At 38.8% G+C, this 25,616-nt stretch overlaps 1 protein-coding gene across 3 annotated transcripts in view; it reads left to right on the top strand.

Moving 5' to 3' along the window:
- Positions 1-25,616, top strand: part of LOC132404654 (coiled-coil domain-containing protein 149-like) — a 79,249-nt gene that overhangs the window by 8,125 nt on the left and 45,508 nt on the right. For all 3 annotated transcript variants that reach the window (XM_059988966.1, XM_059988967.1, XM_059988968.1), the window contains exon 2: positions 10,342-10,503. In XM_059988966.1, coding sequence (XP_059844949.1) covers positions 10,342-10,503 — 162 coding nt within the window. The remainder of the gene's footprint in view (positions 1-10,341; positions 10,504-25,616) is intronic.

The following is a 25,616-nucleotide window of genomic DNA, read 5'->3' as shown; positions in this document are numbered from 1 at the left end:
TACTACTTCTGTGTTCCTCTGGAAAAATATCCTGCATCCTATATGGTTACTCTATTCTTCCTACCAAAATGCATCACCTTCCATTACTCTGCATTAAACTTCATCTGTTACACATCTATTCATTCCACCAACTTGTTTATATCCTGCTGTAGTTTATCACTATTCTTTTCACAGTTTGCAATATTGCCAAGTTGTATGTCATCGGCAAATTTAGAAATTGTAGTTGATGCGTTCAGTTCTAAGTCATTAATACAGATCAAGAAAATGAATGGCCCTAACATTAATTTCTAGCAAAGACATTACTCACTTTACTTCAATTTCAAAAACAACCATTCACCACAACCCTGTATTGCCTGTTAGACAGCTTTGTATCCATGCTACCAATGTCCATTTTAGAACACATGATTCAATTTTACTGAGAAGCCTGGTATGTGGCACCATATCAAAAGTACGCAGACCATATCAACTATATTAACCTCATCAACTCTTTCTGTTATCAAAAATTATATGAAATTGGTTAAACATGATTTACTCTTGATAAATCTGTGCTAGCTTGCCATAATTAATCCATTCTCCTTAGTGCAACTATAAATTCTGTACTGAATCACTATTTTTGAAGCTTTCCCAGCACTGAAGTTAATCTGACTGATCTGTACTTGCTAGCTTTATCCTTGTTCTCTTCTTGAACAAGAAAGTATCACTTACTACTCTCCTGGTTCCAAAGAGTATTAAAATATTGCAATTCCCTCCCATATTTCCCACAAAATCTGAGCATGCATCCCATACTCTCCTGGTGATTTACTCATCCATATGAAGTATAACCAACTACTTCCATAGAATCAATGTTTAACACATCAAAGATCTCGAGTATATGCTCCCTCTGTATTACTTCGGAAACATTTTCTTCCCTGCTGACGAGACTGTAAAAGTACTCACTTAATACCTTAATAGTGCCCTTACATTCCATGTGTATGTTCCCATTCTATCCTTAATAAGTTTCTCTTCTCCATGCACTACCCATTTACTGTTTATATGCCTCTATAACACTTGGATTCTCATTTTTTAGCAAGTGATCTTTTCTCATATCCTCCCTTAGCCGCTCTTATTTTTGTTTTAACTTGCCCTTAACTTCTTCTGTAATCAGTCTAATTCTCATTGGTATTTACAATCCAACACCGGCATAAGCAATTCTTTTATTGCTTTATCTTCCTCTATTTTTCTTTGGTCATCCAGAGATGTTATTTATTGGTTGGTGCCTTAGTTGTACCTAAACCATCTCTTTATGAAAGGTAGCCCAATTGTTATGCTACAGCTTTGCCTGCCAACTTTTGCTTGTCATTTACCTTTTCCATCCCATGGAAGTTGGCCTTCCTCCAATTAACAGCAATTATATTGATTTTATAGCAGAAAATTCCATGAGCAGATGTAGGTTCAAATTAAAGCTAACAGCATTATGGTTACAATTACAATGTGTTAGAAAGGCACTGTGAAGGTCTAACTGTTCCCAGTGGCATAAGGGAACCAGGGCTAGACCAGGATACAACAGGAAGCAATAAGCGAAGGGAGAAATAATGGAAGAGAGATCATTTTATATATAAATATATATGCAGGATATTAATTTTGTTTCCCTTTCTCCACCACATCCACCTCCCTTACTCAAGTTAAGGAAGAGACTTCTTTATTGGAACATTATTCTTGGATTTCATTTATCTTCCAACAACATTTGCCTTCATCCTTATCCAGGGATGTTGCCTTTTCCCCCCAAGCTTAGATTTCCAAAAACTTTATATCCAGATGGCTAGAAACTCCAGTGCACCCAACTGCAGGCCTCTTAGTCCAACACTCCATTTTAAAAGTGATATTGTTCGAACAGTGCCCAACATGGTGCAAGTTGCCCTGCAGCAATATTTTGGCAAATAATGTTGTCACGTATATCACTGACTCAGAAGCTTTGGAAGTTTTATTTGGGTCTCACATTAGGGAGTACCTCGTCAATTTTTGGATCGTCTAGTTTTGAGCTGGAATTGTTTGGCGGTGTCGTTCACTTTGGGTGAAATCGATTTTCAGTTGGGAAAAGAAGCAGCACTATAAGATACAATATTTAGGTAATAACACATATTAGCAGTGCAATAGAAAGTGTGGATCGGTTATTGACTCTTCATAGAAGAGTTAATAATGTACTATAGGCTTTCAATTTACTGGAGGTCAAAATATAGGCATTTTTTAAACTCAAACAAGAGAGTATCTGCAGATGCTGTAAGTCCAAGCAACACACACACAATGCTGGAGGAACTCAGCGGGTGAGGCAGCACTTATGGAAAAGAGTACAGTCGATGTTTTGGGCTGAGACCCTTCATCAGGACGAAGTAAATCAGTAATCCCAGTAAACTGCTCACTGGTATTTAAATTCAGTCTACCTTTCTGATTTGTTGTGTGATTTGTAGTGTAACATGGATCAACTACCAAAAGATGTTAAATTGTTATTAAAGGAAATAATCCCTCCAGCTATTTTTTTGATAAATGCTGTTAAAGTATTTGTTTTGGAGCTAAAAATATTGCCAAGTATGCATAATATTTCTGATCAATCAATGCTATTTAAAGCATTTGAAATCTTCCTGTTGCAGGTCTATCACTTTGCAGTAAAGATATTGACTATGTATTCTCTCAAAAATGTAATTTTAAAAAAATATATTCACTGAATTGTTCGAAGGCGATTTTATTGCTTTACAGGCTCTTTAGGAGCTACTGATTCTACTAGAGGTTGTTCTCTGTAACCTTTGAGGCTGAACTCATCAGTGAACTATCATTTGGGTTGGGTTTTACCCTTTTGCTATAATTGCTGACCTCCTTCAGGTATGCAGGTTGATGGAAATTTTCATGGAATGTAAATATAGCCAAGGGTTCCCCCAACCCCTTCAAATAATAGATTGGTTACCAGACAAAAGGCCATTTGGCCCATTATAGCCATGGCAGCACTTTACCAGAGGAACTCTGGTGCTTTCTCTGCACCGTAGCAAACTTTTTTTCTAATTTATTTTCGATCCCTACTAACCACTTACCACCATCTCCCTTTGACTCCATCCCAATTTATTCCAACCGCCATCTTGCTTCCAAATTTCTTTTGGTAAACAAAATTCTGTCAGATTTAGATTCAAGAGTAAAAATTTGGCATTTGCAAATGAGGTCAAAATTTCTTTTGTCCTATACATGAATCTTCGTTTGTCTCGTGAAAGGGCCAGCTTTTATTTGATTGTTCTACTGCCAGTTCTAAAATCTCTAATCGATAGTAACCATTTCCAGCCATTTAGTTCCCCTTAATGATTTCACCTTTTAATCTTCTAAATTGCAGGAAATATGACCCATGTTATATAATCACTCCTCATAATTTAATACTGTAAGACCTTGTATCATTCAGGGTAACAAGACCAATATATCCTTCCTAAGGTGCTATATCCAGAACTACATTTCATACTAGGTGTCGCTTAACTAGTGCTTTGTATTGCAGCATCTTAACTTCCCTTTATATTCAAGTCCTCTGTTGTAAAGGCCTGCATTCCAATTAATCTAAAAGCAAAAACATGTAAATGCTAGAAATCTAAAACACTGGGGTCATTCAGCAAGTCAGGTTTATTATGGAGAGGGAAATGGACAGTGTTTCAACCTCTTATCAGAATTGGAAAAGTTGATAGATTAATTCCAATTAGACTTTTAGATTAATTTTTCTATCCATTTTAAAGACCTACATACATGACTACTAAATCTGGTTGGACAGATCTTTACCTTCCCACATTTTGCCATTTAACCTAATTTTTCATTTTTAGTCCAAATAGATTACACTGAAGTCTGTCTTCCTTTGGCTTAATCTACTGATAACCATCTGTGATGTTGTACTTTTATCTACACTGCTTCCAGTATCTCATTTATTTATGCCACTACTTCAGCAATTTATAAATATGGTGAATACTTGCAAACACAATGCAAGCCCTTACATTGCCCAGTAACCTAATCATCCCAGTAACTTAATTATCTCCTCTCAAAAACTCAGTTTTCTCTGGTTGGAGATCTATTCTGTCTCTGATTAGGTGAATATTTTCATAGTTGGTCTCTTTGGCTTTAATTATGGACTCCAGTTATTTCCTAAGAACTGATGTTTAGCTGACTGATCCATAATATTCACTACTCATCTTATTTAACCAGCAAATAGAATGTGCTATTTTCCCATTTAAAGGATGGATTCTGTATCAAGAGAACTTTGGAGGATTATAATGAAGGTATCTTTAACTTCCTCATCTATTTCTTTGAAACTATGGGAGGAAATCACCTGGCACAGGGCATGTGCCATTCTTGTTATTTTTAACTTGGTGAAACTTGAGATCTGTTCAACATATTTCTTTATTTATTCACTCCCTCCAAATTTCTTTTCATAATCCTTTTCTGTGTATTTTGCCATTTGTTTTGTTGCCTTCTACTTTTTTGTTTCTTTATGGCAGAAGACAAAAACTTAAATAATCATACAAAGTAGAATTATAGAATTGTGCATGACAGAAATGGGCCTTTATGACCCACCTTGTTCATGCTAGTCCTATTTGACTGAATTAGGCTCGGATCCCTCTCTTCCTTTCCCATCTAGGTTCCTATCCAAATGCTTTCTAAATATTATAACTGTAAGAGCCTCTACCACCTCTTCTGGCAGTTCAGTCCAGATAGGCTTATCCTTCTGATTTCCTTTAAACTTCTTTCATCTCACCTTAAACCCGAGACTCTCCTGTTCTTAGAAAAACGCAATTCACCCTATCTTTGCCCCACATATGTTATAACCCCCTGTAGATTACCACCTCAGCTTCCAGTATCTCCTGATAACTACGGCCGTCTATTCCACGCAACATTCTGGTAAATCTCTTCTGCACCTTCTCTATTGTTGCTGCATCCTTCCTAATGATCAGAATTGTACATGATATTCCAAACACAGGCTAACCAATGCTTTGCTTAGCCGCAACATGGCATTCCAAGTTTTATACTCAATGACTCATCCCATGCCAAGCGTCTTCTTCACTACCAAATCCAGCTTTTACTGAGCTATGGATTTTCACCACAAAGTCCCTGTGTGTATCATCACTTACGCCATTTATTCTGTTTGTTCTACTAGAATTTAACTTACCAAAGTGCATTACCTCAATCTTATCTGGATTAAATTCTATCTGCCACTCTTCCACCACCTTTCCAGGTGATCTATATTTTGCTGTATCCTTCGACAACCTTTCTCACTATCTACAACTCCACCTATTTCCCTGTTGCCTGCAAACTTACCAGTTGGACCTCCTACATTCTCATTCAAGTCATTTATATATACTAAGGTCATACAACAGTGGATTCAATGACTACAGACCGGTGGCATTGACCTCCCACATCATGAAGACCCTGGAGAGACTTGTTCTGGAGCAGCTCCGGCCTATAGTTAGGCCACACTTAGACCCCCTCCAGTTCGCCTACCAACCCCGACTAGGAGTTGAGGATGCCATCGTCTACCTGCTGAACTGTGTCTATGCCCACCTGGACAAGCCGGTGAGCACTGTGAGGGTCATGTTTTTTGACTTCTCCAGTGCGTTCAACACCATCATTGCATTGCAGGGTGAGAAGCTGACAGTGATGCAGGTGGATGCTTCCCTGGTGTCATGGATTATTGATTACCTGACTGGCAGACCACAGTACGTGTGCTTGCAACACTGTGTGTCAGACAGAGTGGTCAGCAGCACTGGGGCTCCACAGGGGACTGTCCTGTCTCCCTTTCTTTTCACCATCTACACCTCGGACTTCAACTACTGCACAGAGTCTTGCCATTTTCAGAAGTTTTCTGATGACTCTGCCATAGTTGGTTGCATAAGCGAGGGAGATGAGGCTGAGTACAGGGCTACGGTGGGAAACTTTGTCACATGGTGCGAGCAGAATCATCTGCAGTTTAATGGGAAAAAGACTAAGGAGCTGGTGGAGGACCTGAGGAGGGCTAAGGCACCGGTGACCCCTGTTTCCATCCAAGGGGTCAGTGTGGACATGGTGGAGGATTACAAGTACCTGGGGATACGAATGGACAATAAACTGGACTAGTCAAAGAACACTGAGGCTGTCTACAAGAAGGGTCAGAGCCATCTCTATTTCCTGAGGAGACTGAGGTCCTTTAACATCTGCTGGACGATGCTGAGGATGTTCTGCAAGTCTGTGGTGGTCAGTGCTATCATGTTTGCTGTTGTGTGTTGGGGCAGCAGGCTGAGGGTAGCAGACACCAACAGAATCAACAAACTCATTCACAAGGCCAGTGATGTTGTGGAGGTGGAACTGGACTCTCTGACGGTGGTGTCTGAAAAGAGGATGCTGTCCAAGTTGCATGCCATCTTGGACAATGTCTCCCATCCATTCCGTAATGTACTGGTTAGGCACATGAGTACATTCAGCCAGAGACTCATTCCACCGAGATGTAACACTGAGCGTCATAGGAAGTCATTCCTGCCTGTGGCCATCAAACTTTACAACTCCTCCCTCGGAGTGTCAGACACTCTGAGCCAATAGGCTGGTCCTGGACTTATTTCCACTTGGCATAATTTACTTATTATCATTTAATTATTTTTGGTTTTATTTTGCTATATTTCTACTCTATTCTTAGTTGGTGCAACTGTAATGAAACCAAATTTCCCTCGGGATCAATAAAGTATGTCTGTCTGTCTAAATATAACAAAGGTCCTGCCATCAATCCCACTTGTTACAGACATCCAGTCAGCAAAACACCCATCCACCACTATTTTCTGCCTCCTTTCTCCAAGCTAATTTTGAATCAAGTTTGCAAAACTGTACTCTAACCTTCTGGACAAGCCTACCATAGCCCTGTTGAAAGCCTTAAAGAGGTCAATATAAGCCACATCTATCTTTTTTCCTTCATCAAGTATAATAAGTTAGTCAGTTCTCGATTGGTCAGGATGGCAAAGGTTATGCGGAGCATGCAGGAGAACGGGATTGACAAGGGTGATAGATCAGCCATGATGGAATAGCGGAACAGATTCAATGGGCCAAATGGCCTAGTTCTGCTCCTATGTCTTATGGTCAACCAAAAATCTAATATTTTAAATAATTAGTGGCAGTGGAAGTCTAAATACTGGTATCTTATAAGGGGTGACTTTAAACGTATGTACGCATTGGCTTTCTACTTCATATTCCCCCATAGTTTTGAATGGTTTTAACTGATTTAAGAGAGGAAACTTAAATATGTCAATCATGAAATTATTTTCATGAGAAAACAGGCAAATATAAATCAGGTATCCTGACCTAAGTAGAAGAAATATTGCAATATATTGGACGAAAAGAAACTAGGTCTTTAAAATCTAGTCATAAAGTAATTGTGAAGTCAGTACAGAGTGATGAAAAAGAAATTATGCTTGACAAATTGATTGGAGATTTTTGAAGTTGTAACCAGCAAAATAGATAAGGGGGAAACAATGGATGGAGCACAGTTGGATTTTCAAAATGCATTTGTTTTGGCTTTGTACTGGAAATAGTTAGAGAAGATTAAAACTCATGGGACTGAGAATAATAGCATGGATTAAGGATTAATTAACATTCTGAAAAGTAAATTATTTTGGCATTGGCAGGTGCTAAATAATGAGGTAGAAAATGGATCGATGTCTGGGCATCTGCTGTTTACAGTCGAAATCAATGATATTTGCATTGATAAGGAGAATTGATTGAAATGCATCCAAAAGTAGGTGGGAAAGAAAGCTCTGAGGCTGGAAAGGAATATGGGAAAGTTAAATGAATGTGCAAGAATGTGGTAGGTGAAATACAGTGTGGAGAAACATTACCTGCATTAATGGAAAAATAAGAGAAGCAACGTATTTTTGAGTAGTATAAAATTTTACATCCGGATATCCTTTTACGTCAGTCACTTGAAGTTATTATGGATGCAGCAACCACTTAGAAAGACCTGGCACTTCCTTGAAGCCTAAGAATACAGAAATTGCTTCAAATGTACCAAATTTTAATAAGATCGCACTGGGAATACAATGTACAATGCTGGTATCTTTGCCTAAGGAAGACTACATTTCCTTTAGAAGTCGTTCAGTGAAGCTTCATGAGATTTTTATCCTATAAGGATGAATAGGCCAGATCTGTGTTCTCTACAGGTTAAAAGAACAGAAAATGACAGCAGCATACAAAAGTCTCAAGAGATTTGGCAAAATAGTCGGTGAGGGGTCTGGAGCAGATTTTTCCAAACCTTTCTTTATGGCAGAACTCTTCCACATTTGCCAGCTTTCTTGAAATCCTACTACTCTATATTTTATGTTTTAATATTTTAAACTATCATCTGTCTGACTCCAAAGAGGACAATCTTCCTTTCTCCTCTCTACAAATCTTAACCACTTACACCTCTATTTCTCAATACACCATTACACAATTTCTAATATCTACTCTCTGGAAATATTGAGTGTATCTTGAGAGTATATCTGGTTCAATTTAGGATTTTTTGATCGAGAAGGTGTACAATTTCAGACTAAGACATGGGATATTCAGGAAGAAGAAGAAAATATTCTCCTGTTTCAAGGACTGCATTGATGTTTGGTTGTTGAGTATGTTTCAAACCCCTTCTGAATTATTGTGTGAAAACTTGGGACATTAGGGGATGTGGGGAAAGTGGGGGAAGGAGGAAGTTGGAAGGCAGAGTTGAAATGCAAGATCATGAGTGATTTTTATTGAATGACAAAGTATTCTCAAATTGCTGAATGAGCTACTTCTGGTTCCATTTATAGTGTTGTTATTGATCAGATAGATGACAGCTGTATTACAAAGAGTGTCAGCAGGGTACTGGAGCCGCACAGTACCCTTGCATGCATCACCATATAGTGTAATATCTAATCAGCTAAGCTTTGTGAGTATAGATTTCTTTTGCTGTCTTGGTCCTCGATCTAAATTAACTTTATAGCCATGTAGAAATGGTAATGAGACTCTGTTACAATGGTTGGTCACCTAAATTGATGCTCATTAATTGGAATGTTTTACTGTGTTTGAATAACAAATTATGGATATCCAAGAGCGATTGGAAAGCTGAAATCCCGTCAAAGCTCTGTTTATATTTTCACGAACCAGGAGGTTGAAGCTTGAATGAGTTTCAGCACACATTTTGAACCCCAGTATTTTTTTCATCGTCATTTTGTTGTGTTAGCTGACAACAGGTGCAAAGAGGTTGCTGAATTTTCCATGCATTATGGGCATGGTGATTTCACACGAGAAAAAGGTTGCTCTGAGTTTATCTGGGGGCGATCAAGAATTAGTGACTGAAGTTGAATGCATTGGACATAATGAATGAGTTGAAAGAGTGACTGTGTGTCTGTTTCCAAATTTAATATCTCTCAACAATTTGCAATTGAAAATCCCTTTATGAACACTGCATAACTTGAATTCATTGAAGACTCCTTTAGATCTTTCTCTTAGCCCTTTGTCGGTCTCATTTGATAGTATTGAAAGGAAGAGCAAATGAATGTTATACGAGGGGGACTTTTTTAACTAGTGCACCTGAGTTTATTTAGTCCTTGGGATAAACACAGTAAAAAATCCAGCTCACATCCACTGCATCTCCAACATGGCAGGGCCAAATATTAACCTGGAAATCAGGCTGAATTCCAACCTTGTGCTAAGGTGATGATTGTAAGATCGGTTTGATAGGTAAGATTGCAGCTGAAATCTCCCAACAAAGGGAGGTGGAATATTAGCAGAGGTGTGTACATGCCCCAAGGTGGCCAGGCTGACTTGAGTACTAGGAAAGTAAAATTAAAATGCTTGTGACATTTCACCATTCCCTGCTCCATACCAGGTGGTGGAAGGGGGCATGTGTTTTACCAAAAAAGCTCCTACATTTCCCAGTTCATTACCATATCACACCCATTTCAGAATTATCATGGAAGTTCAAGCAATTTTCCCTTCATCCTGATTCCCCCATGATCAGGAGAAAAAAATGAATGCTTTATGGGAACATGGGTTTGGAACGTCCCAGCATTTAGCTCAGATGAAAACTAAGCCTCAATGTTTCATCGGTGTGCACTGAAGGCCATGTTGATACTAAATGCACTTGATTTTCTGTGGCATGATTGCTTTAAAAATGCAGCAATTATTGTGTCCTAATATAGTCATTTGAAGAAAATGGGGTGGGTTTTTAAATGGTAGCATATCTTTCAGTGGATAGTGGAAGCTACCTGTGGTACATTTGAAAGTGCTGCCTGCTTCTGTTGTAAAGAACAAAGCCTAAGCTTTGATCACTTTTACTCCTTGCTTTAACCTGACTTCAAAATGTTTCTTTTGTTCCAGTATTTGATTTGCAAAAGGAAGCTGGAGAGTAAGAAGGAGGCTCTGTTGATTCTCTCCAAGGAACTTGATACATGTCAACAAGAGCGGGACCAGTACAAACTAATGGCTAACCAGTTACGGGAACGCCATCAATCACTAAAGAAAAAGTACAGGGAATTAATGGTAGGTTTCTACATAAATCCACAAAACTCTGCTCACCGGATGAATTTTGGGAGGACGTAGGACCCCTGTGTCGATTTTATAAACTGCTTTTTGCAGTGTTTTCCTATTTTTTTTGGCAGACTGAAAAATGCAAATCAGCAGACAGTATAAAGAGGTGCAAAAATTTAAACATTTTCTCATAAATCAAATAAACCGGTTTACTACTTGAAATCATACACAGCTTTTTATATTTATAATCTCTAACAGTACATGTGAAATTATTAAATCTTCTATAAACTCACATCATTAGCATCATCACAGATACATCCTCCCATGTTTTCCTCTCCATGTACGCTGAACATATAGAGAAGCTTAATGCCTGACAGCTGAAACATAAACATCATTATAATTTCTATCTCCGATTGCCTTGGTTAAGAAGCACAGAATTAATAATTGTTCACATTCTCCTTACTGTGCTTATTTTTTTAAAAAGTGAATAAAGATGAATTGAGGAATATCCTTCAATCCTCTTTTTACAGTCAGTAGGTTCATTACAGACTCAGATCAACTCAGTTAATCTTCTGAGATCGGTTCTCTGCTTCTGAAGGTAAAATAAGCAGAACTGCTGTGGAATATTTAATCTTATGCCCTACGCTATATCCTCGACTAATTGTTTTCCTTGATGCATTTTTAATATCCCAGCAGTCTTGAAATTATATTCTATGCAGTATTTTGTTAACTGATCTAACATGCAAGGTATTTTTCAACTCTGTAAGGAGAAGATAATTTGTAATCTTGTCTTACTGAAGGCTTAATGTTTTAGTGTATACATACACCAGCTTTAACATCATTAGACTTGATTTGTGAATCTCTGGTGGAGGTTGTTGTATAAACCAGTTTGCAGCCTAGAGGCTTTGGAGTGATTAACACAAAAGCAATCGCGAGTAAAGCCCATTGCAGCCTATGGTTTTGTACCACCCTGCAAATGACAGACTGCATCATAAATACGGCTTGCGCAATTTATATTTAAAATACAGTACAGAAGTGTCCCATCCAAGGCTTTTGCCATATCAAGGTGTAAAAGGTCATTTACAACATCAGTAGACTAGAATCAACTAGGGAGATGTTATAGATCAGCACTTCAAATGTACAATAATTTGGGAGGAACTTGTGGACTATTTGTTTCATGAACTATAAAAACATTCTGTCTTTATCTTCTTCTGTTTCTTCAAATCAAAACATCAAATGCATCACGCATTCTGCTCAAGAAACTCAGCGGGTTGAACGGCATTTGTGGAGGGAGTGGTTTTGTCAGTGTTTCAAGATGAAATCTCCATCAGAACTCGGGGGTTTTTACCCAAAATAGAGTCCTGATACAGGTTTTCAACCCAAGGCATTGATAATTTCTTTCCCCTATAAATGCCACTCAAATGCCCCCCGCCCCTCCACAGTGGATTGTTTGTTGCTCCAGATTCCAGCATCTGTAGTCTCTTGTATCTGCATCAAATGCATTCTGGAAAACAGTTTTCATTCCAGCTTTGTCATTTTTAATATTAGTAATAACGCCTGATTTTTGCCCCCACAATTAAGTTTAGGCTAAATGGTTAAGTTGAGAGTTCATGACAGGTTCCTAATAAGAAAATTTACAATTATTTAATACAGTTTTACCCATTCCTTGTCCGTACCTAGATATTCCAGAAGACCAATCTGCATTTATTTGACCAAATTAGAATTGCCAACTTTTTATTTGAGTTAATGATAAATGGTATGGCTTAATTTTCTATTCACAGGACACGTTTAATATCCAACCTTGTCCATTTGATTTTTGAATAAATATGCTCCTAGGATTAAGAAACAAGATATTGATCAAAAAATGTCAAGTATATAATTTTGGCTTTGCTGTCAGGCAATTAAAACTAGATTTAGTCGAAGTGAAATGCAATAAAAAATGGGTGGTTGTTTCCAATTGTTTCACATTACTCAGGAAATTCATCCAGGCACTCTCGGAAGTTATTTACCTTTACATGATTAATGCCATTTCAGTATCAGCTTTTTCCACACCTCGATCGTCACTCCCTCGTCCCCTGAACCTTAATTTTCCATGGTGATTTTATCATGGAAAGTCTGCTCTTGTCTGGAGGCATCCATTGTGACTGTTGGCCTTGACTTTAATTATAATGTCAACTATAATTGTACTCAGTAGTCACTGGAACCCACCTGTTCACTCGGTTTGAGTTTACTGATCAGATGTGGTAAGTTGCTGAATACTAAGTACAATATAAGACCTGCTTTTGTATCCCTTTCTAAGAGGAAAATTACATTAACAAATTTGTGTGTATTGGTTCCAGTTTGGAAGATGAGCAGCTTTTCTGATAGTCACAATCTAGTTTCCTTTTGCTTCTCATACTTAAGAGAATGCTCAGGCCAAAGAGAACTGTCACGGAACAGAGTATTTTAATGAGAAATCTGCCTTATAAACATAATAATCAGACACTAGATTTGATGTCATTTGTGTAGATGAGACTAGCAAACATTGAAACAGGTCTCATCCAATGAGGTTAGTTGTACTTCAACATTCACCCCTACCTGAACCGTCCTAGGCGTACAATGTATCCACCTGTGTTCATGGTTACTGACCACCGCTGTCTCCCTCTTGCCACTAATGCCCTCCTGCTCCCCAATTTTCTCTCCACCAAAACTCCCTCTTCATCCGCAACACCCCAGTCAAACTTCATCACCACAGAACCACAAATGGCATGGAAGAAGCTAATTCTGCCCATTGTTGCTCTGTTGAGTCTGTTTAAGAATAACCCAACTTCTACCCCTGTCTCACTTCTACCCTTGTCACAAAAGTCAGGCAAATATTTTTGTTTATTTCAGACCAGCTCTCTTTTAAACACTACAGGTGGATCTGGCAGTGCCCTCTAATCCCGAGCTACTCGCTATATTAAAAAAAAGCTTTTCCCTCATCATATCTCTGGGTTTTTTTTTGTTGTCGCCTTGATCCCTTCAGCATTGGAAACAATTTCTCTATCTACTCTAATTATGGTGTTCAGATTTTAAATTCCTTTATCATCCCCTCCTTTCCAAGGAGCATGGTGCCAACTCTTCTGGTATATTTATTTAACTAAAGTCCTGCATCCCTGGATTTATTTTGGTAAATCTGTTTTGCACTGTCTTGAAAGTGTGGCATCCAGTGGCTGAAGAAGTGTTTCTTTTAATGGTTCATCAAAACTTCATTGCTCCTATACTCATAAGAATATGAGAAATAGGAGCAGAAGTAGGATATTTGGTCATCGAACTTACTGCATCATTCAATAAAATATTGGTTGTTCTGTCCATAGGCTCAGCTCCACCTACCTGTCTTTTCCTCACAACCCTAATTTTTCCTGCTATGTAAAAATTCTAATTGTTTATATCTAGACTTAATGAGGTAACCTTTACTGGTTCCCTGTACAGAGAATTCCATAGATTTACTCCTCTCTGTGGAAAAGCAGTTTCTCCTCATTTCCGTACAAAATTTATTCCCATGAATCTTGAGGCTATTTCCCCTAGTTCTAGTCTCATTTATCAGTAAAAACAGCTTTTGTGCCTCTCTCTTATCTATCCCTTTCATAGTTTATATGCTTCTATGAGATCCCCTCACATTCTTTTGATTTTCAGTGAGTATAGCCCCAGGTGACTTAATCTCTCCTTGTAGGCTAACCCCATCATCTCTGGAATCAATCTGCTGTACCTTATCTGTACCAGTTCCAAAGCCACACATTTTATGCCTCTATTTGTAAAACTCTGGTTTTTGTATTTTATAAAATGCTAATTTTGTACATAAGACCTGCCTTCTACCTTCTAAAATAGATTTCCTTTCCAGTCTCTGCTCACTCAACTACTCTCATAGTTCATAGTTCAAGTTTAATTATCATTCAGCTATACCTGAATACCCATGAGTTCAGCCAAATGAAACAGTGTTACTCTGGGGCCAAAGCACATATAAGATATCAGTAAAATACAGTAACGCAGAAAATATAGTCCTAGACCCCGAGACCATGAATGTTGCAGCAGTCTGCAGTTGAACACAATGTGGCTTGTCATCTGCTGAGTGAACACTTTGGGGGGCAGCACCAACTCCAGCTCGGACGCTGTATCACATTGGCACCAGCACTGTGGTGGGGTGTACCGACTTCAACGCCTCTCTCCTGTAAAGAGGCAACACCATGGCTTGACGCCTGGTCTGTCAATAAATCAGTGAATCCGACGGGCAGCATTTCATATTAACAATGTCCAAAAAGGTCTTGCGATCACAAAGAAAAAGCGGAGAAGACTGCCACTTGCTGTTAGACAGCAAACTGCCTTCACGCACCATCTCCTCCAGCGCCTCTCTGACACAGGCGCCAGCACAATCCCACCAAGCCCAGCTCCTTCCGTTTCTCTGCTAGTGTGCAACTCGCTGATGGGGTACCTTTAAGTTCTTAGTGTACAGCAGGGCCCTGTGATCATAAAGAATTATGTTTAGAAAAGACGATAACACCTTTGGTTGGCTCCATAGAAGCCGCTGGACCTGAGCACACCACCATCTTACTGGAACTCTTCCAGCCCTCCCGTTGTTTATTTTGAATTCTTTATGTTTGCTGCTGGCCTTCTCTCATAACCTGTCGTTCCTCGTTTTCACTTCTCCACCCACTATAACATCCCAATGAATTGCTGCTCGATATCCTTCCTAGCAATGTAAATACCACTCAAATGTTTCTTTACTCACAGCAAATAGGTGGTTTTTGGTCTTGATCATCGTTGTCATCCTCTCACTCCAATATTCTCCTAAATTAATACTGCCCAGACCCTGCCCTTTCTCCCCACTAACTCCTCCTTCCTTTACCTATCTTTTCTAAATGTCAGGGTTAATTTAAGCCATCACCTACATATTTTAGCCAGGTCTTTATTGTTGCCACGGCTCTGTAATCCCATGGGGTTAATTGTGTTTACAGCTCACCATGCTTATTTAATGCACTCTTTGCAATTATATGCATGACTGCAAATTAACATCAGACCTCTAGCACTCTCTCATGCTTTGGTCCTATCTAATCACTTTCTGTTTCTTCATCTGGTGCTGTTTTTGATTTTCCAATTCCATTTGCACCGTTTCTCTGCTTTTTAGCTCCACCTTGCAGTGCTCATCCTTCGTCACTTTCAAACACATTCCCTAAACTTCAGCAAACGCTCCTGCAAAATGTCTTAGTACTGCTGTCAGTCTGTACAGGTTTGACCTTCCCCCGAAATGGCCCCAGTGCCCTGGAATGGGAATCACTCTCAGCAAGTTGGCTCATCTGTTGTCCAGATAACTTTTACCCCATCCTGGTCTCAACTCATTGCCTCCAAGCTGGCCATCTTCCACAATGCTAGGAAGGCCTGGGGGCCAGGCTTTTGTGTACATTTTCTTATGATATGCCTATGCCACCCAGTGGGACTTCTGCACAATGATTAATCAAGCCCGGGGTTATTGCACATAACTCATGTAAGCCTTACAGGCAAATATAACTCTCATTTTAAAAGCTGTTGCAGTTTATGCTGTGTAACATACTGCATGGAAACATGTCATTGAGTCCACCACATTCTCGTTGACCAGTGAGCACCTGTCTGTATTAATGCCGTATTCTAGTACTTGACCTATAGCCTTCTATGCTCATGTGATTTAAGTGCTTGTCTGCCTACTTTTTAAATGCTTTCAGTGACTCTGCTTCCATCTCTCTCTAACACTGAATTCCAGGTAACTCAGCACTCTCTGCATTAAACTGCCTGCCCTTGGATCCCCTGTTAATCCGTCACGTCTTGTCCTATATCTACATCCCATAATTTTATCCAGTCGGATAAAGGGAAAAATTTATGCAACCTATCCTATCTATAAATATCGTAATTTTACATACCTTGTAGCAGCCATTTGAGCAAACCAACGCCACTGTTAGAGGCAAAGCATGGGGAGTTAACCTGTATGGCATACCCTCTGATCCAATCCAATAATAATGTTCAAAAAGTCAAAGTAATGTATTTGATCCTTATTATCAACTAGCAAAACATACAATCTTGAAGCGATGAAACTAAAGCCAGCAATATTAAATGTACTTAAAGTTAAGTAACTTCAAATGTAATTAAGCAATTATTAAAAGTTATCGCACCAGGCAGTCCACAGCTCTGAAGCTGCCTGAAACATAGCAAGGATACATAACTGATAACTTCACTTTTACCATGCCCCCTCCCACCCATGTAACTAGCTACCATAATAAACGCACAGCACAGAATACATTGCAGGTAGAAAACTTGGCGCATGGCTTCTACATCCCTCAATCATGCCCCATTTTAACTTCCTCTGCTCCAGGGAAACGGACTGAGCCTCAACGCTCCCTCCTCAGAACTAACACTTGAGCTAGCATTAGGAGTTCACAAATTGTACTTACAGCTTTCAGCAAAATTGCTTTTTATCCTTATAGCTACACTTGCCCTTCTTTTCCTTACCTTTCCTTTTAATTGTGTACCTTATCTGCCGATATATTGTGCTCCACTTCTCTTGGTTGCAGAGCAGTATACAGTCCCATGCTTGCCCACCCCTTTTACTTAGTAAAATGGGGTCTAATGAAGAGCAATGCACATAAAATGCTGGAGGAACTCAGCAAATCAGCCAGTATCTATGAAGGGAAATATAGAGTCGATGTTTTAGGCTGCGACCCTTCATCAGGCCTCAACCCAAGACATGAACTGTTTATTTCCCTCCATAGATGCTGCCTGACTTGCTGAGTTCCTGCAGTATTTTGTGTGTGTATTGCTCACAATTTCCAGCATCTGCCAGATCTCTTGTGCCTTGGCCTTAACGTAAAAAAAAGAAATATCTGGAAACGCTCTGAAAATCAGGCAGCATCTGTGGAAAGGGAAAGTGCGAATATTTCAGATCAAAGGCTCATCGTCTATTGATACTATCTCACCATTCAGCAGTTTTTCAATTCTCAGCAGTAGGAATAATTTCAGAGGATCATTCTTTGAAGCCATACCTATCCACAAGCAGCCTCCAAAAAAAAGTTAGAAATGGGAAACCACTCATATGTTTACTTGTCATTATAACTTAGAATATAAGACATTTGGATTCAGCTTGCAGAGTAGATTAGAAATACTTTATCTGGTAAAACTAGAAGCCCTCAATTATGAGATGCTGATGCAGTGCATATAATGCACACAAATGAGTCATATGAATTCTGGTCATGCTGCACACTGCATGCAAATATTAACTTCAGTCCTGCTCATGTCATGGAAAGCTGCTTTATTCTCTTTTGAGTGACTACACATCATACATTTTTAAAATTGGACATAATCAGAATGTTGGTAATCCACACTATTTATGCACTGACATTTAATATTATTGTGCTGCATTCGATATTAGATCAGGAAAATTGCTTCAATTGCCAGGTAAACTAAATGATTTGGGTTTTTTTTCTGTTTTTAATAGTAAAACGATTAAAATTGGCTTTTTTTTTCACAAAGAAAAGTCACTGCGTTGGTTTATTTTATAATAAATTTTACTGTATTTCACTCTCCAGGGAGTAATTTCCACAAACGGCTTCCTTGTTCTTTTCTATTTCCTAATTCCTTCCATATACCTTCTATGATTTTACATGTGCTCATTCTATTTTGCAGTGGTCTTCTATGGCGTTGGGTCCTATCAGTTGTAAGAGGAAGTGGTGCTGGGATTGAGACGGGTATTTCTCAGTTTTAGGGCAGGGATTGGCTGGCCTCTACTTTAATGTTCTTGGGATCTATGGTGATATTGGAATGCCAAGAAGTTTGGAGAGATTTAGCTGAAGTACTAGATTGTCTGGAAATGTGCAAGACTTTTGGCCTAATATGGAATTGTGATTATGGAGTCCACATAAACTTACAATGTAAGTTGTCCAAATGATACTGAAAATGACCATCGAAAGGATGGGATGGAATGGAATGAGGAGCTTATAAAGACTTCTGCTGCCCAGATGATCTCAGGTTTAGAAGGAAGCAGGGACAGCCTGATAGGAAATGTGAAAAGAGAGCTTCAGTGACAGGAGGCCAGGCCACATCAGAGCTGCTGAATCAAGTAGCTGGGTGGCATATGATGGGAGCATAGGGAAAATGAGGGCAAGCAAAAACGAAGCTGAAACAATTGTTTGGGTTTTAGGATTGGCCTCCTGCAAGCTCTTTTGACCTATCACAACCTTAAGCCAAACTTTTGACCATGCATTCATATTGCCCATATACAGTACATGGTTGTCATCTTCATCTGGATACTCCCAGCAGCACTATTGAGCAGCCATCAGTCTGGGATCTGGTATATTTACGTTTTTAACCTCTGGTTTAATTATAGTCATTAGTGTCACTTGTGTTGCTTGGCACTAATGACTACAGTCAAGCCAGAGACTTAATCACTTCAGCCCTCATGATACCTGTATCCGAGCTGGTGCTTTGCAGGGTCTGAAGCCCAGTGTCTTCAACTCATCCTCTACCACTTCTTCCTCAGCACTTATTGTTTCTTGTGTGATTTGGGTTGGAGATAATTGTCAACGAATCTGCACCAGTACCTGAGTTGATAATGATGCCAAGAAGAAAGTGGTAATGGATAGTCCATGGTATTATTTGTGGGAGGAGCTGGCACACAAGGGTAGAATGGATTCTCAGGACTAGAAGGTATCACCAGGTCAGACAGATGAAGGACCCTTCAGAGCCATTATAAAGATGGAGAGATATGTTATTCAAAGCTACTCGGAAATAATACAACAAACATTTTGTGGTTATGGTATCAAGAAACACAAAAGCAAATCTTCAGCTTACCATGTCATTCCCTGTCTATACCAATTCTGATTACCATCTCTTGATTCATAACCTATACCTTGGCAATTCCATTACTCTCACAGTTGCTTCTCAAATGTTATGAGAGTACTGTACCTACATACTTCACCTTCTCAGACAATGCAGTCCAGTATGCAGCCACACTCTAGTTGAAACATTTCTTCAGAACCCCTCTAAACTCCTACTGCTCACCTTAACTCAATGCCCTATTGCCTTAGATACCTCTGCCATTAGGAAAAAGTTGTGCAGTATCCACACTATCTTTGTCTATAATTTTACGGACCTCTATCAGTTCCTCCTTCAGCCTTCTCTGCTTTAAAAACTAGTCCAGCCTATCCAGACTCTCCTCATAATTGCAACATTCAATTCTGAGCAATATTCTGGTGGATCTCTGATACACTGTCTTCAGTGCAATCACGTACTTCCTCTGGTGTGGTGACCAGAACTGCACATAATATACCAGAGGTGGCCTAATCAGTATTATAAGGAAGAGAGTTATCAGTGAATGCACAATATTCATGCATATCGAAAGACTCAAAAATAACTTTGAAGGTCACTCACTTTAACCAGAGCATAGCACTGAAATCATGAGAATAATTTTTATCAACAGTGATTTTTGATTGGATGAAACAGCTGAGTCTTCTGGATACACATTCACACATCATGTGAAAGTGGCCTTGATGTAATTATAGATAATGAAAGTGAATACTCATCAACTAGATTTTAATTCAGTGCATTTTCAGGGCACCCCTATCCCATTCATCTTATATTTTAGATTCACAAGCAGATTTTCCTTTTTTATGCTTTTTGTCCTAGTTAGATTTAAATGTGAAATAAGGGAGTATTTAAAATTCCTTTGAATTAAAATAGTGAAATATACTAAGTTTTAATTACCATTGTGCCATCAGTGTCTCATCGCTTTCCACCGAACATCTCTCAATGTGTAAGATGAAAAGGCACACAATCAATACTATTTTATAGTCATTGTCTCACCATCTGAATTGTTACCTAAAGAACTGATCTAGATTTAAATAACCCTTCACTGTTTTCGGCAAGTAAATTGGAAGATAACAATTCCACAAGCAATTATTGCTGAAGTCATTTCTGTTTACTGAATCTGGCAGAACAATCAATAGGGGGCTACATCTTCTGTGACTACGACTACCATTATTGGTTCTTGACTCTTCAGATCTACTACCAGTGTTCTTTTCAGTTTTCTTTTCTCTACATTCAGTGACTCACATCCCTGCTGAGACTTTGCCAATACCTTTCTTTATTCCCAAGTGACCTCTGACATCATCTCTGATAGGAAAGTGAGGCTAGAAATGCCATTGATTGCAGAGATATCAAATAATACATTAACATCATTGATGAGCTACTGATAATATTTTTTGTAATACTGCCATTGTTTGCTTCCCTGAGGTTAGCAACCACCTTCTGACCTTGTTTAGATGTACTGCTATCATTCCTCAGGTTTTTATCAACTTTGTGATGATGCTGTCTGAAAAAGTGGAGTAAATAGAATACAGAATGAAAGGTGCACTTTCTAGTGATATTAATAATACCAATATTTAGCTTATTAAAAACACATACATTAATACTAAAAATTCAATATAAAATGCAGAGGATGTTCAACAGTCGGGCAACATCTGTAGAGAGAGAAACAGTTAACATTTCAGATTGATGACCTTTCATCAGAACCTATTGTAATAATTTTGATTTTGCTGAATTAGGTATTATTGGATGGCAGGCTTATAAGATCACAAGGAACTGGAGCGAAAGTAGGTTGCATGGCCATCAAACCTGCATCATTATTCAAACAGGTTGTGAGTGATCTGATCTTGGTCTCAGCTCCACTTTCACCCCTGTTCTCCTGAATGGTTGATTCCTTTACCAACCAAAAACCTGTTTATTTCACTTTTGAATATTTTCAGTGATTCAGTCTTCACAGTTCCCTGGGATAATGAGATCTAAAGATTTACGACACTTTGCTGGAATTAATTCCTAATCAATCCATCTCATATGGGCAATACCCCAATCAAGGCAGGCATCCTTTCAGCTTCTACCATGTTAATTCCTCTGTGAATCTTATATGTTTCAGGAAGATTACCTCTTACTCCAATGCAAATGGCCCTATCTCAACAATTCCTCCTACACTAACCTCTTCATCCCAAGAATCAACTCCATGAAATGTTTCTCATCGGTAGTGTGAGGATAAGCCTCCTTAAACAAAAGAAACAAAACTGAGCAAAGTACAAAATCTGTGATCTCACCCATTTTGATTATGCAAGATTTCCCTATGTTTGTACTCTATACTTGTTAAGATAAAATCCACTTGTCTTCCTGGTTATCTGCTGTGAAGCGTGTCTTGTTTCATATGTGAGGATAATCAGATCTCTCCATACAATGGTACTCTGCTGTCTCCATTCAAACAATATTCTCCTTTTATATTTTTTTACAAAAATGTGTAATGTCATACTTCCCCTTATCATGCTCCAACTGCCAGTCTTTGCATCATCAGCAACATTAGCTACCACATACTCCATCTTTCACAGAGATCAACTTTAAATAATTGAGGCCATTGTGCTGATCCCTGTGGTACCCAGAAAAATTCAGTTTACCATCCTGAAAATGATCTGTTTGTTCTAACTCTATTTTTTTGTTACTTAATTGATCAATGGTATAGTTACTTTGTTGAAAGTAACCTATGTGGCATTTTATTTAGTGTCTTCTGAAAATCCAAATACGCTACTTTTACTGATTTCTGCAAAAAATCTGATAATTTTGTTTCACTAAATCATGTTGATCCTGCTCAATTTTTGTAAATATTCTGCTTCTGCATACCTTCTTGATAATGGATTCCAACATTTTCCTGATAATAAATGTCTTGTAGTTTTCTTCTATCTGTTGGCCTCCTTTACTGACTTACATTTATAGATTTTCAGTCAGGTGGCTTCTTTCTGGAATTGAGGGAATTATGGAAGATCACAATCAATTTTGCACTATCACAGTAGTCAATTTTCTTCAATTCCTGAGGAGACTGACCAGTTGGTGTAGAGGACCTATTAGTCTTCAATCCCTTGGCTTCTTGAAATGCTGCACTATCATGTGCTGTATGGTACTCCCACAGCAGGGACACCCAAGTTGGAAAGGTAAAGGTATAAAGAAGTGGAGAGGTTTTTAAGTGCGTCTGCATTCTCTTGATGAAGAAGTTTTGTTATTGGGATGAGTGTTGATTCGCAGTTGAAAGCTTCTTGGCACAAACCTTCATTCTCAAGATGATTACCTTTTTTTTAATCTTCCCGCTGCCTCGGTAAAGCATCCAGCATAATCAGAAATCCCATCCACCGTAGATGTTCTCTCTTCTCCTCTCTCTCATTGGTCAGAAGATACAGACGCCTAAAAGCACATCTCAGGAGGTTCAAGAGCAGCTTAATCCCTCTGTTATCAGACTCTTAAATGGGCCTTTTGTATGAAAAGATGAGCTTTTGGCCTCACACTTATGATCTCACACTTTATCATTTACCTGCTCTCCACTTTTCCAGTAGCTTTTACACTTTATTCTGCATTGTTACCTTATTATAGCTCAATACACTGAGCAATGATTTCATCTGTATAAAGAGAATGCAAGATGGGCTTTTCACTGTATCAATAATAAACCAATACCAGTACTATTTCTCCTTTGTTATTTTTTTTCTCCTTTGTTCTTCAAAATGACATTAATGAATCAATCATCAACAATTGCGATCTGCTTAGACAGAAATGCATCAAAAATCTAACTTGAGGTCAAGTCTGTAAATCTGTTGTGGTGGTTCACTGAGGAAGAAAGCATAAAAATTGTCAAACAAGCCACCAACACATTATTAGAGGAATTTATTGTGTGAATTGATGATAATCAGCACAAATCACAGAAAGAAAGTGGCTGCCTGGCCTCCTGTGTTCCACCAGCTTTTTGTGTGTGTTGTTGTTTGAATTTCCAGCATCTGCAGATTTCCTCGTGTTTGCTCTTTCAATTCACTACTGCGAAGCCTCTGCCAGTGATGCCTACGCTGAAGATGTTTAAATCTTCTCTTGGACGAGAATTCAGTGAAACTCTCTCTCGCTGCTCCCCATCTATAATTCCTTCAGCCCTTCAACTTTTCAATCATATTTTGACCCAGACCTGCTATTACAGCCATATATCCTTCCTTGGAACGTATCTCCGCCGCCAACTGACTCCAGTTGGCTTCAGGATCCGTTTTCGAGCTTCTCAATTTGGACCTTCTGAGGATCAATTCCACGTCCCATTCCCATTCTGATATGTCTATCCATGGCCTCCTCTACTGTCAAAATGAATCCAAACTCAGGTTGGAGGAACAGCACCTTATATACCGGCTGGGTAGCCTCCAACCTGATGGCATGAACATTGACTTCTCTAACTTTTGTTAATACCCCTCCTCCCCTTCTTACCCCATCCCTGATATATTTAGTTGTTTGCCCGTTCTCCATCTCCCTCTGGTGCTTCCCCCCACCTTCCTTTCTCCTGAGGCCTCCCATCCCATGACCCTTTCCCTTCTCCAGCTCTGTATCACTTTCGCCAATCACCTTTCCAGCTCTTAGCTTCATCCCACCGCCTCCGGTCTTCATTTCGCATTTCCCCCTCCCCCCACTACTTTCAAATCTCTTACTATCTTTCCTTTCGGTTAGTCCTGTCGAAGGGTCTCGGCCCGAAATGTCAACAGCGCTTCTTCCTATAGATGCTGCCTGGCCTGCTGTGTTCCACCATCATTTTGTGTATGTTGTTGGCTGCCTTAAAGTTCATTTAAACTGCCTCTTCAAAATTTGCTGCCAAATGATTCCACAAGACAAATATAAATAAAACCTTCCCAATGAAAACTCCAGGAAATCTGCAGATGCTGGAAACTCTGTGAGTTTTGACTGATACAAAATCACTCACATTCATTGATGATGCAATGAGAATGGAGATATGCAGCTATTAGAAATATATATTGTTAATCAGCTATAGATTTTATCTCCAGAGCAAATATAGGTGTATCAATAAACGATACAACTTTATCCTCCTGACAAAACTGAACATAGTCACAATTCCTGACAGTAGTCTGACAATTTGACTTAAGAAAACAGATTTGAACTGTAATGCATACAGAGCTACAGATGGAGGGGGCTTTGACTAGTCCTGACTTTACTTCTCAAAAGCTACATATTGCATTTGTAATCCTTAATATTATCAAAACTTCTCCAAAGCAAGGGAACAAATGAATAAAATGCAAATTCTGATTCAAACTTCAATTATATAAGTACACATTAAAGATACCTTTTCTGCTGTAAAATAATAAAATTAAAATAACAGCGCACGTAATAAGGTGGCCCTTATTTTATTATCTATTGGCCTTTGATTTTCTTTTTGTAATAATTATCAACATTCACAGTGCCTACCAAAGAATTGGCCTGGTGACAGTGCAAAGCAGAAAATGCACATATAGAGCCCAAAGTATAAGACCAGGCTGAGAATATCCTATTTCTAGATGTGTCAGTCTCCTGACTGCTACTCAAGCGGGTATTAGCGGTGTGTCTAGTACAACAAAACTGAGAACATACTGTAATCATAAAGTGTGTATGAGGTACAGGAACAGCAAGCAGCAAGGTGCTTTGAAGTGAGTTTGGTTGAATTGTGTATTTCACCTGGTGGGAATGTCAATTTGCCCAATGCCTGCTGTCCATTTCTCTTTTATTTTCTTCACTACCTACATATTGGGGAGGTACAAATAAACATTGGATCGTTCACTTCATTTAGTGAAAGCTCTAAGCATAAAGAGTATTTTAATGAATAACAGTAACTGGTACAAGTTAACAACTCAATTATCGGTATCCGTGTCCATGGTTCAGATTAATAACTGTATTAACATACTTGCCCTTTAAATTTCCTTTTCCCTTCACGTTTTCCAGAATCCTGCCAACTCCCCAGATTGGGATTTGCTATTTTGTCTTTAGACTCCAGACTGTGTGCAGTTACAGCAAGTTGACTCTTATTCTATATTTTGCTAATTATTTGTTACTTTTTAAAGGCATATAGACAAAATCCACATGTTGTAACTTCAGTTATTTTGCAATGGGGACAGGCAAAATGCCAAGTACAAATGAGTGTGTTTAATTCTTGACATGGTATGGTGCCGTATTGAACAAGTACGAAAGGTTCATTTCTGATCCCTAATTTCTTACAGCAATACCTGAGCATAGAAATATGAACCAATTAGCTGACACTGTTCCTGTTCAGCTGCCCT

Source organism: Hypanus sabinus, chromosome 14, assembly GCF_030144855.1.
Source record: "Hypanus sabinus isolate sHypSab1 chromosome 14, sHypSab1.hap1, whole genome shotgun sequence".
Lineage (NCBI taxonomy): Eukaryota > Metazoa > Chordata > Chondrichthyes > Myliobatiformes > Dasyatidae > Hypanus > Hypanus sabinus.
This window is presented reverse-complemented; position numbering and strand designations above follow the sequence as displayed.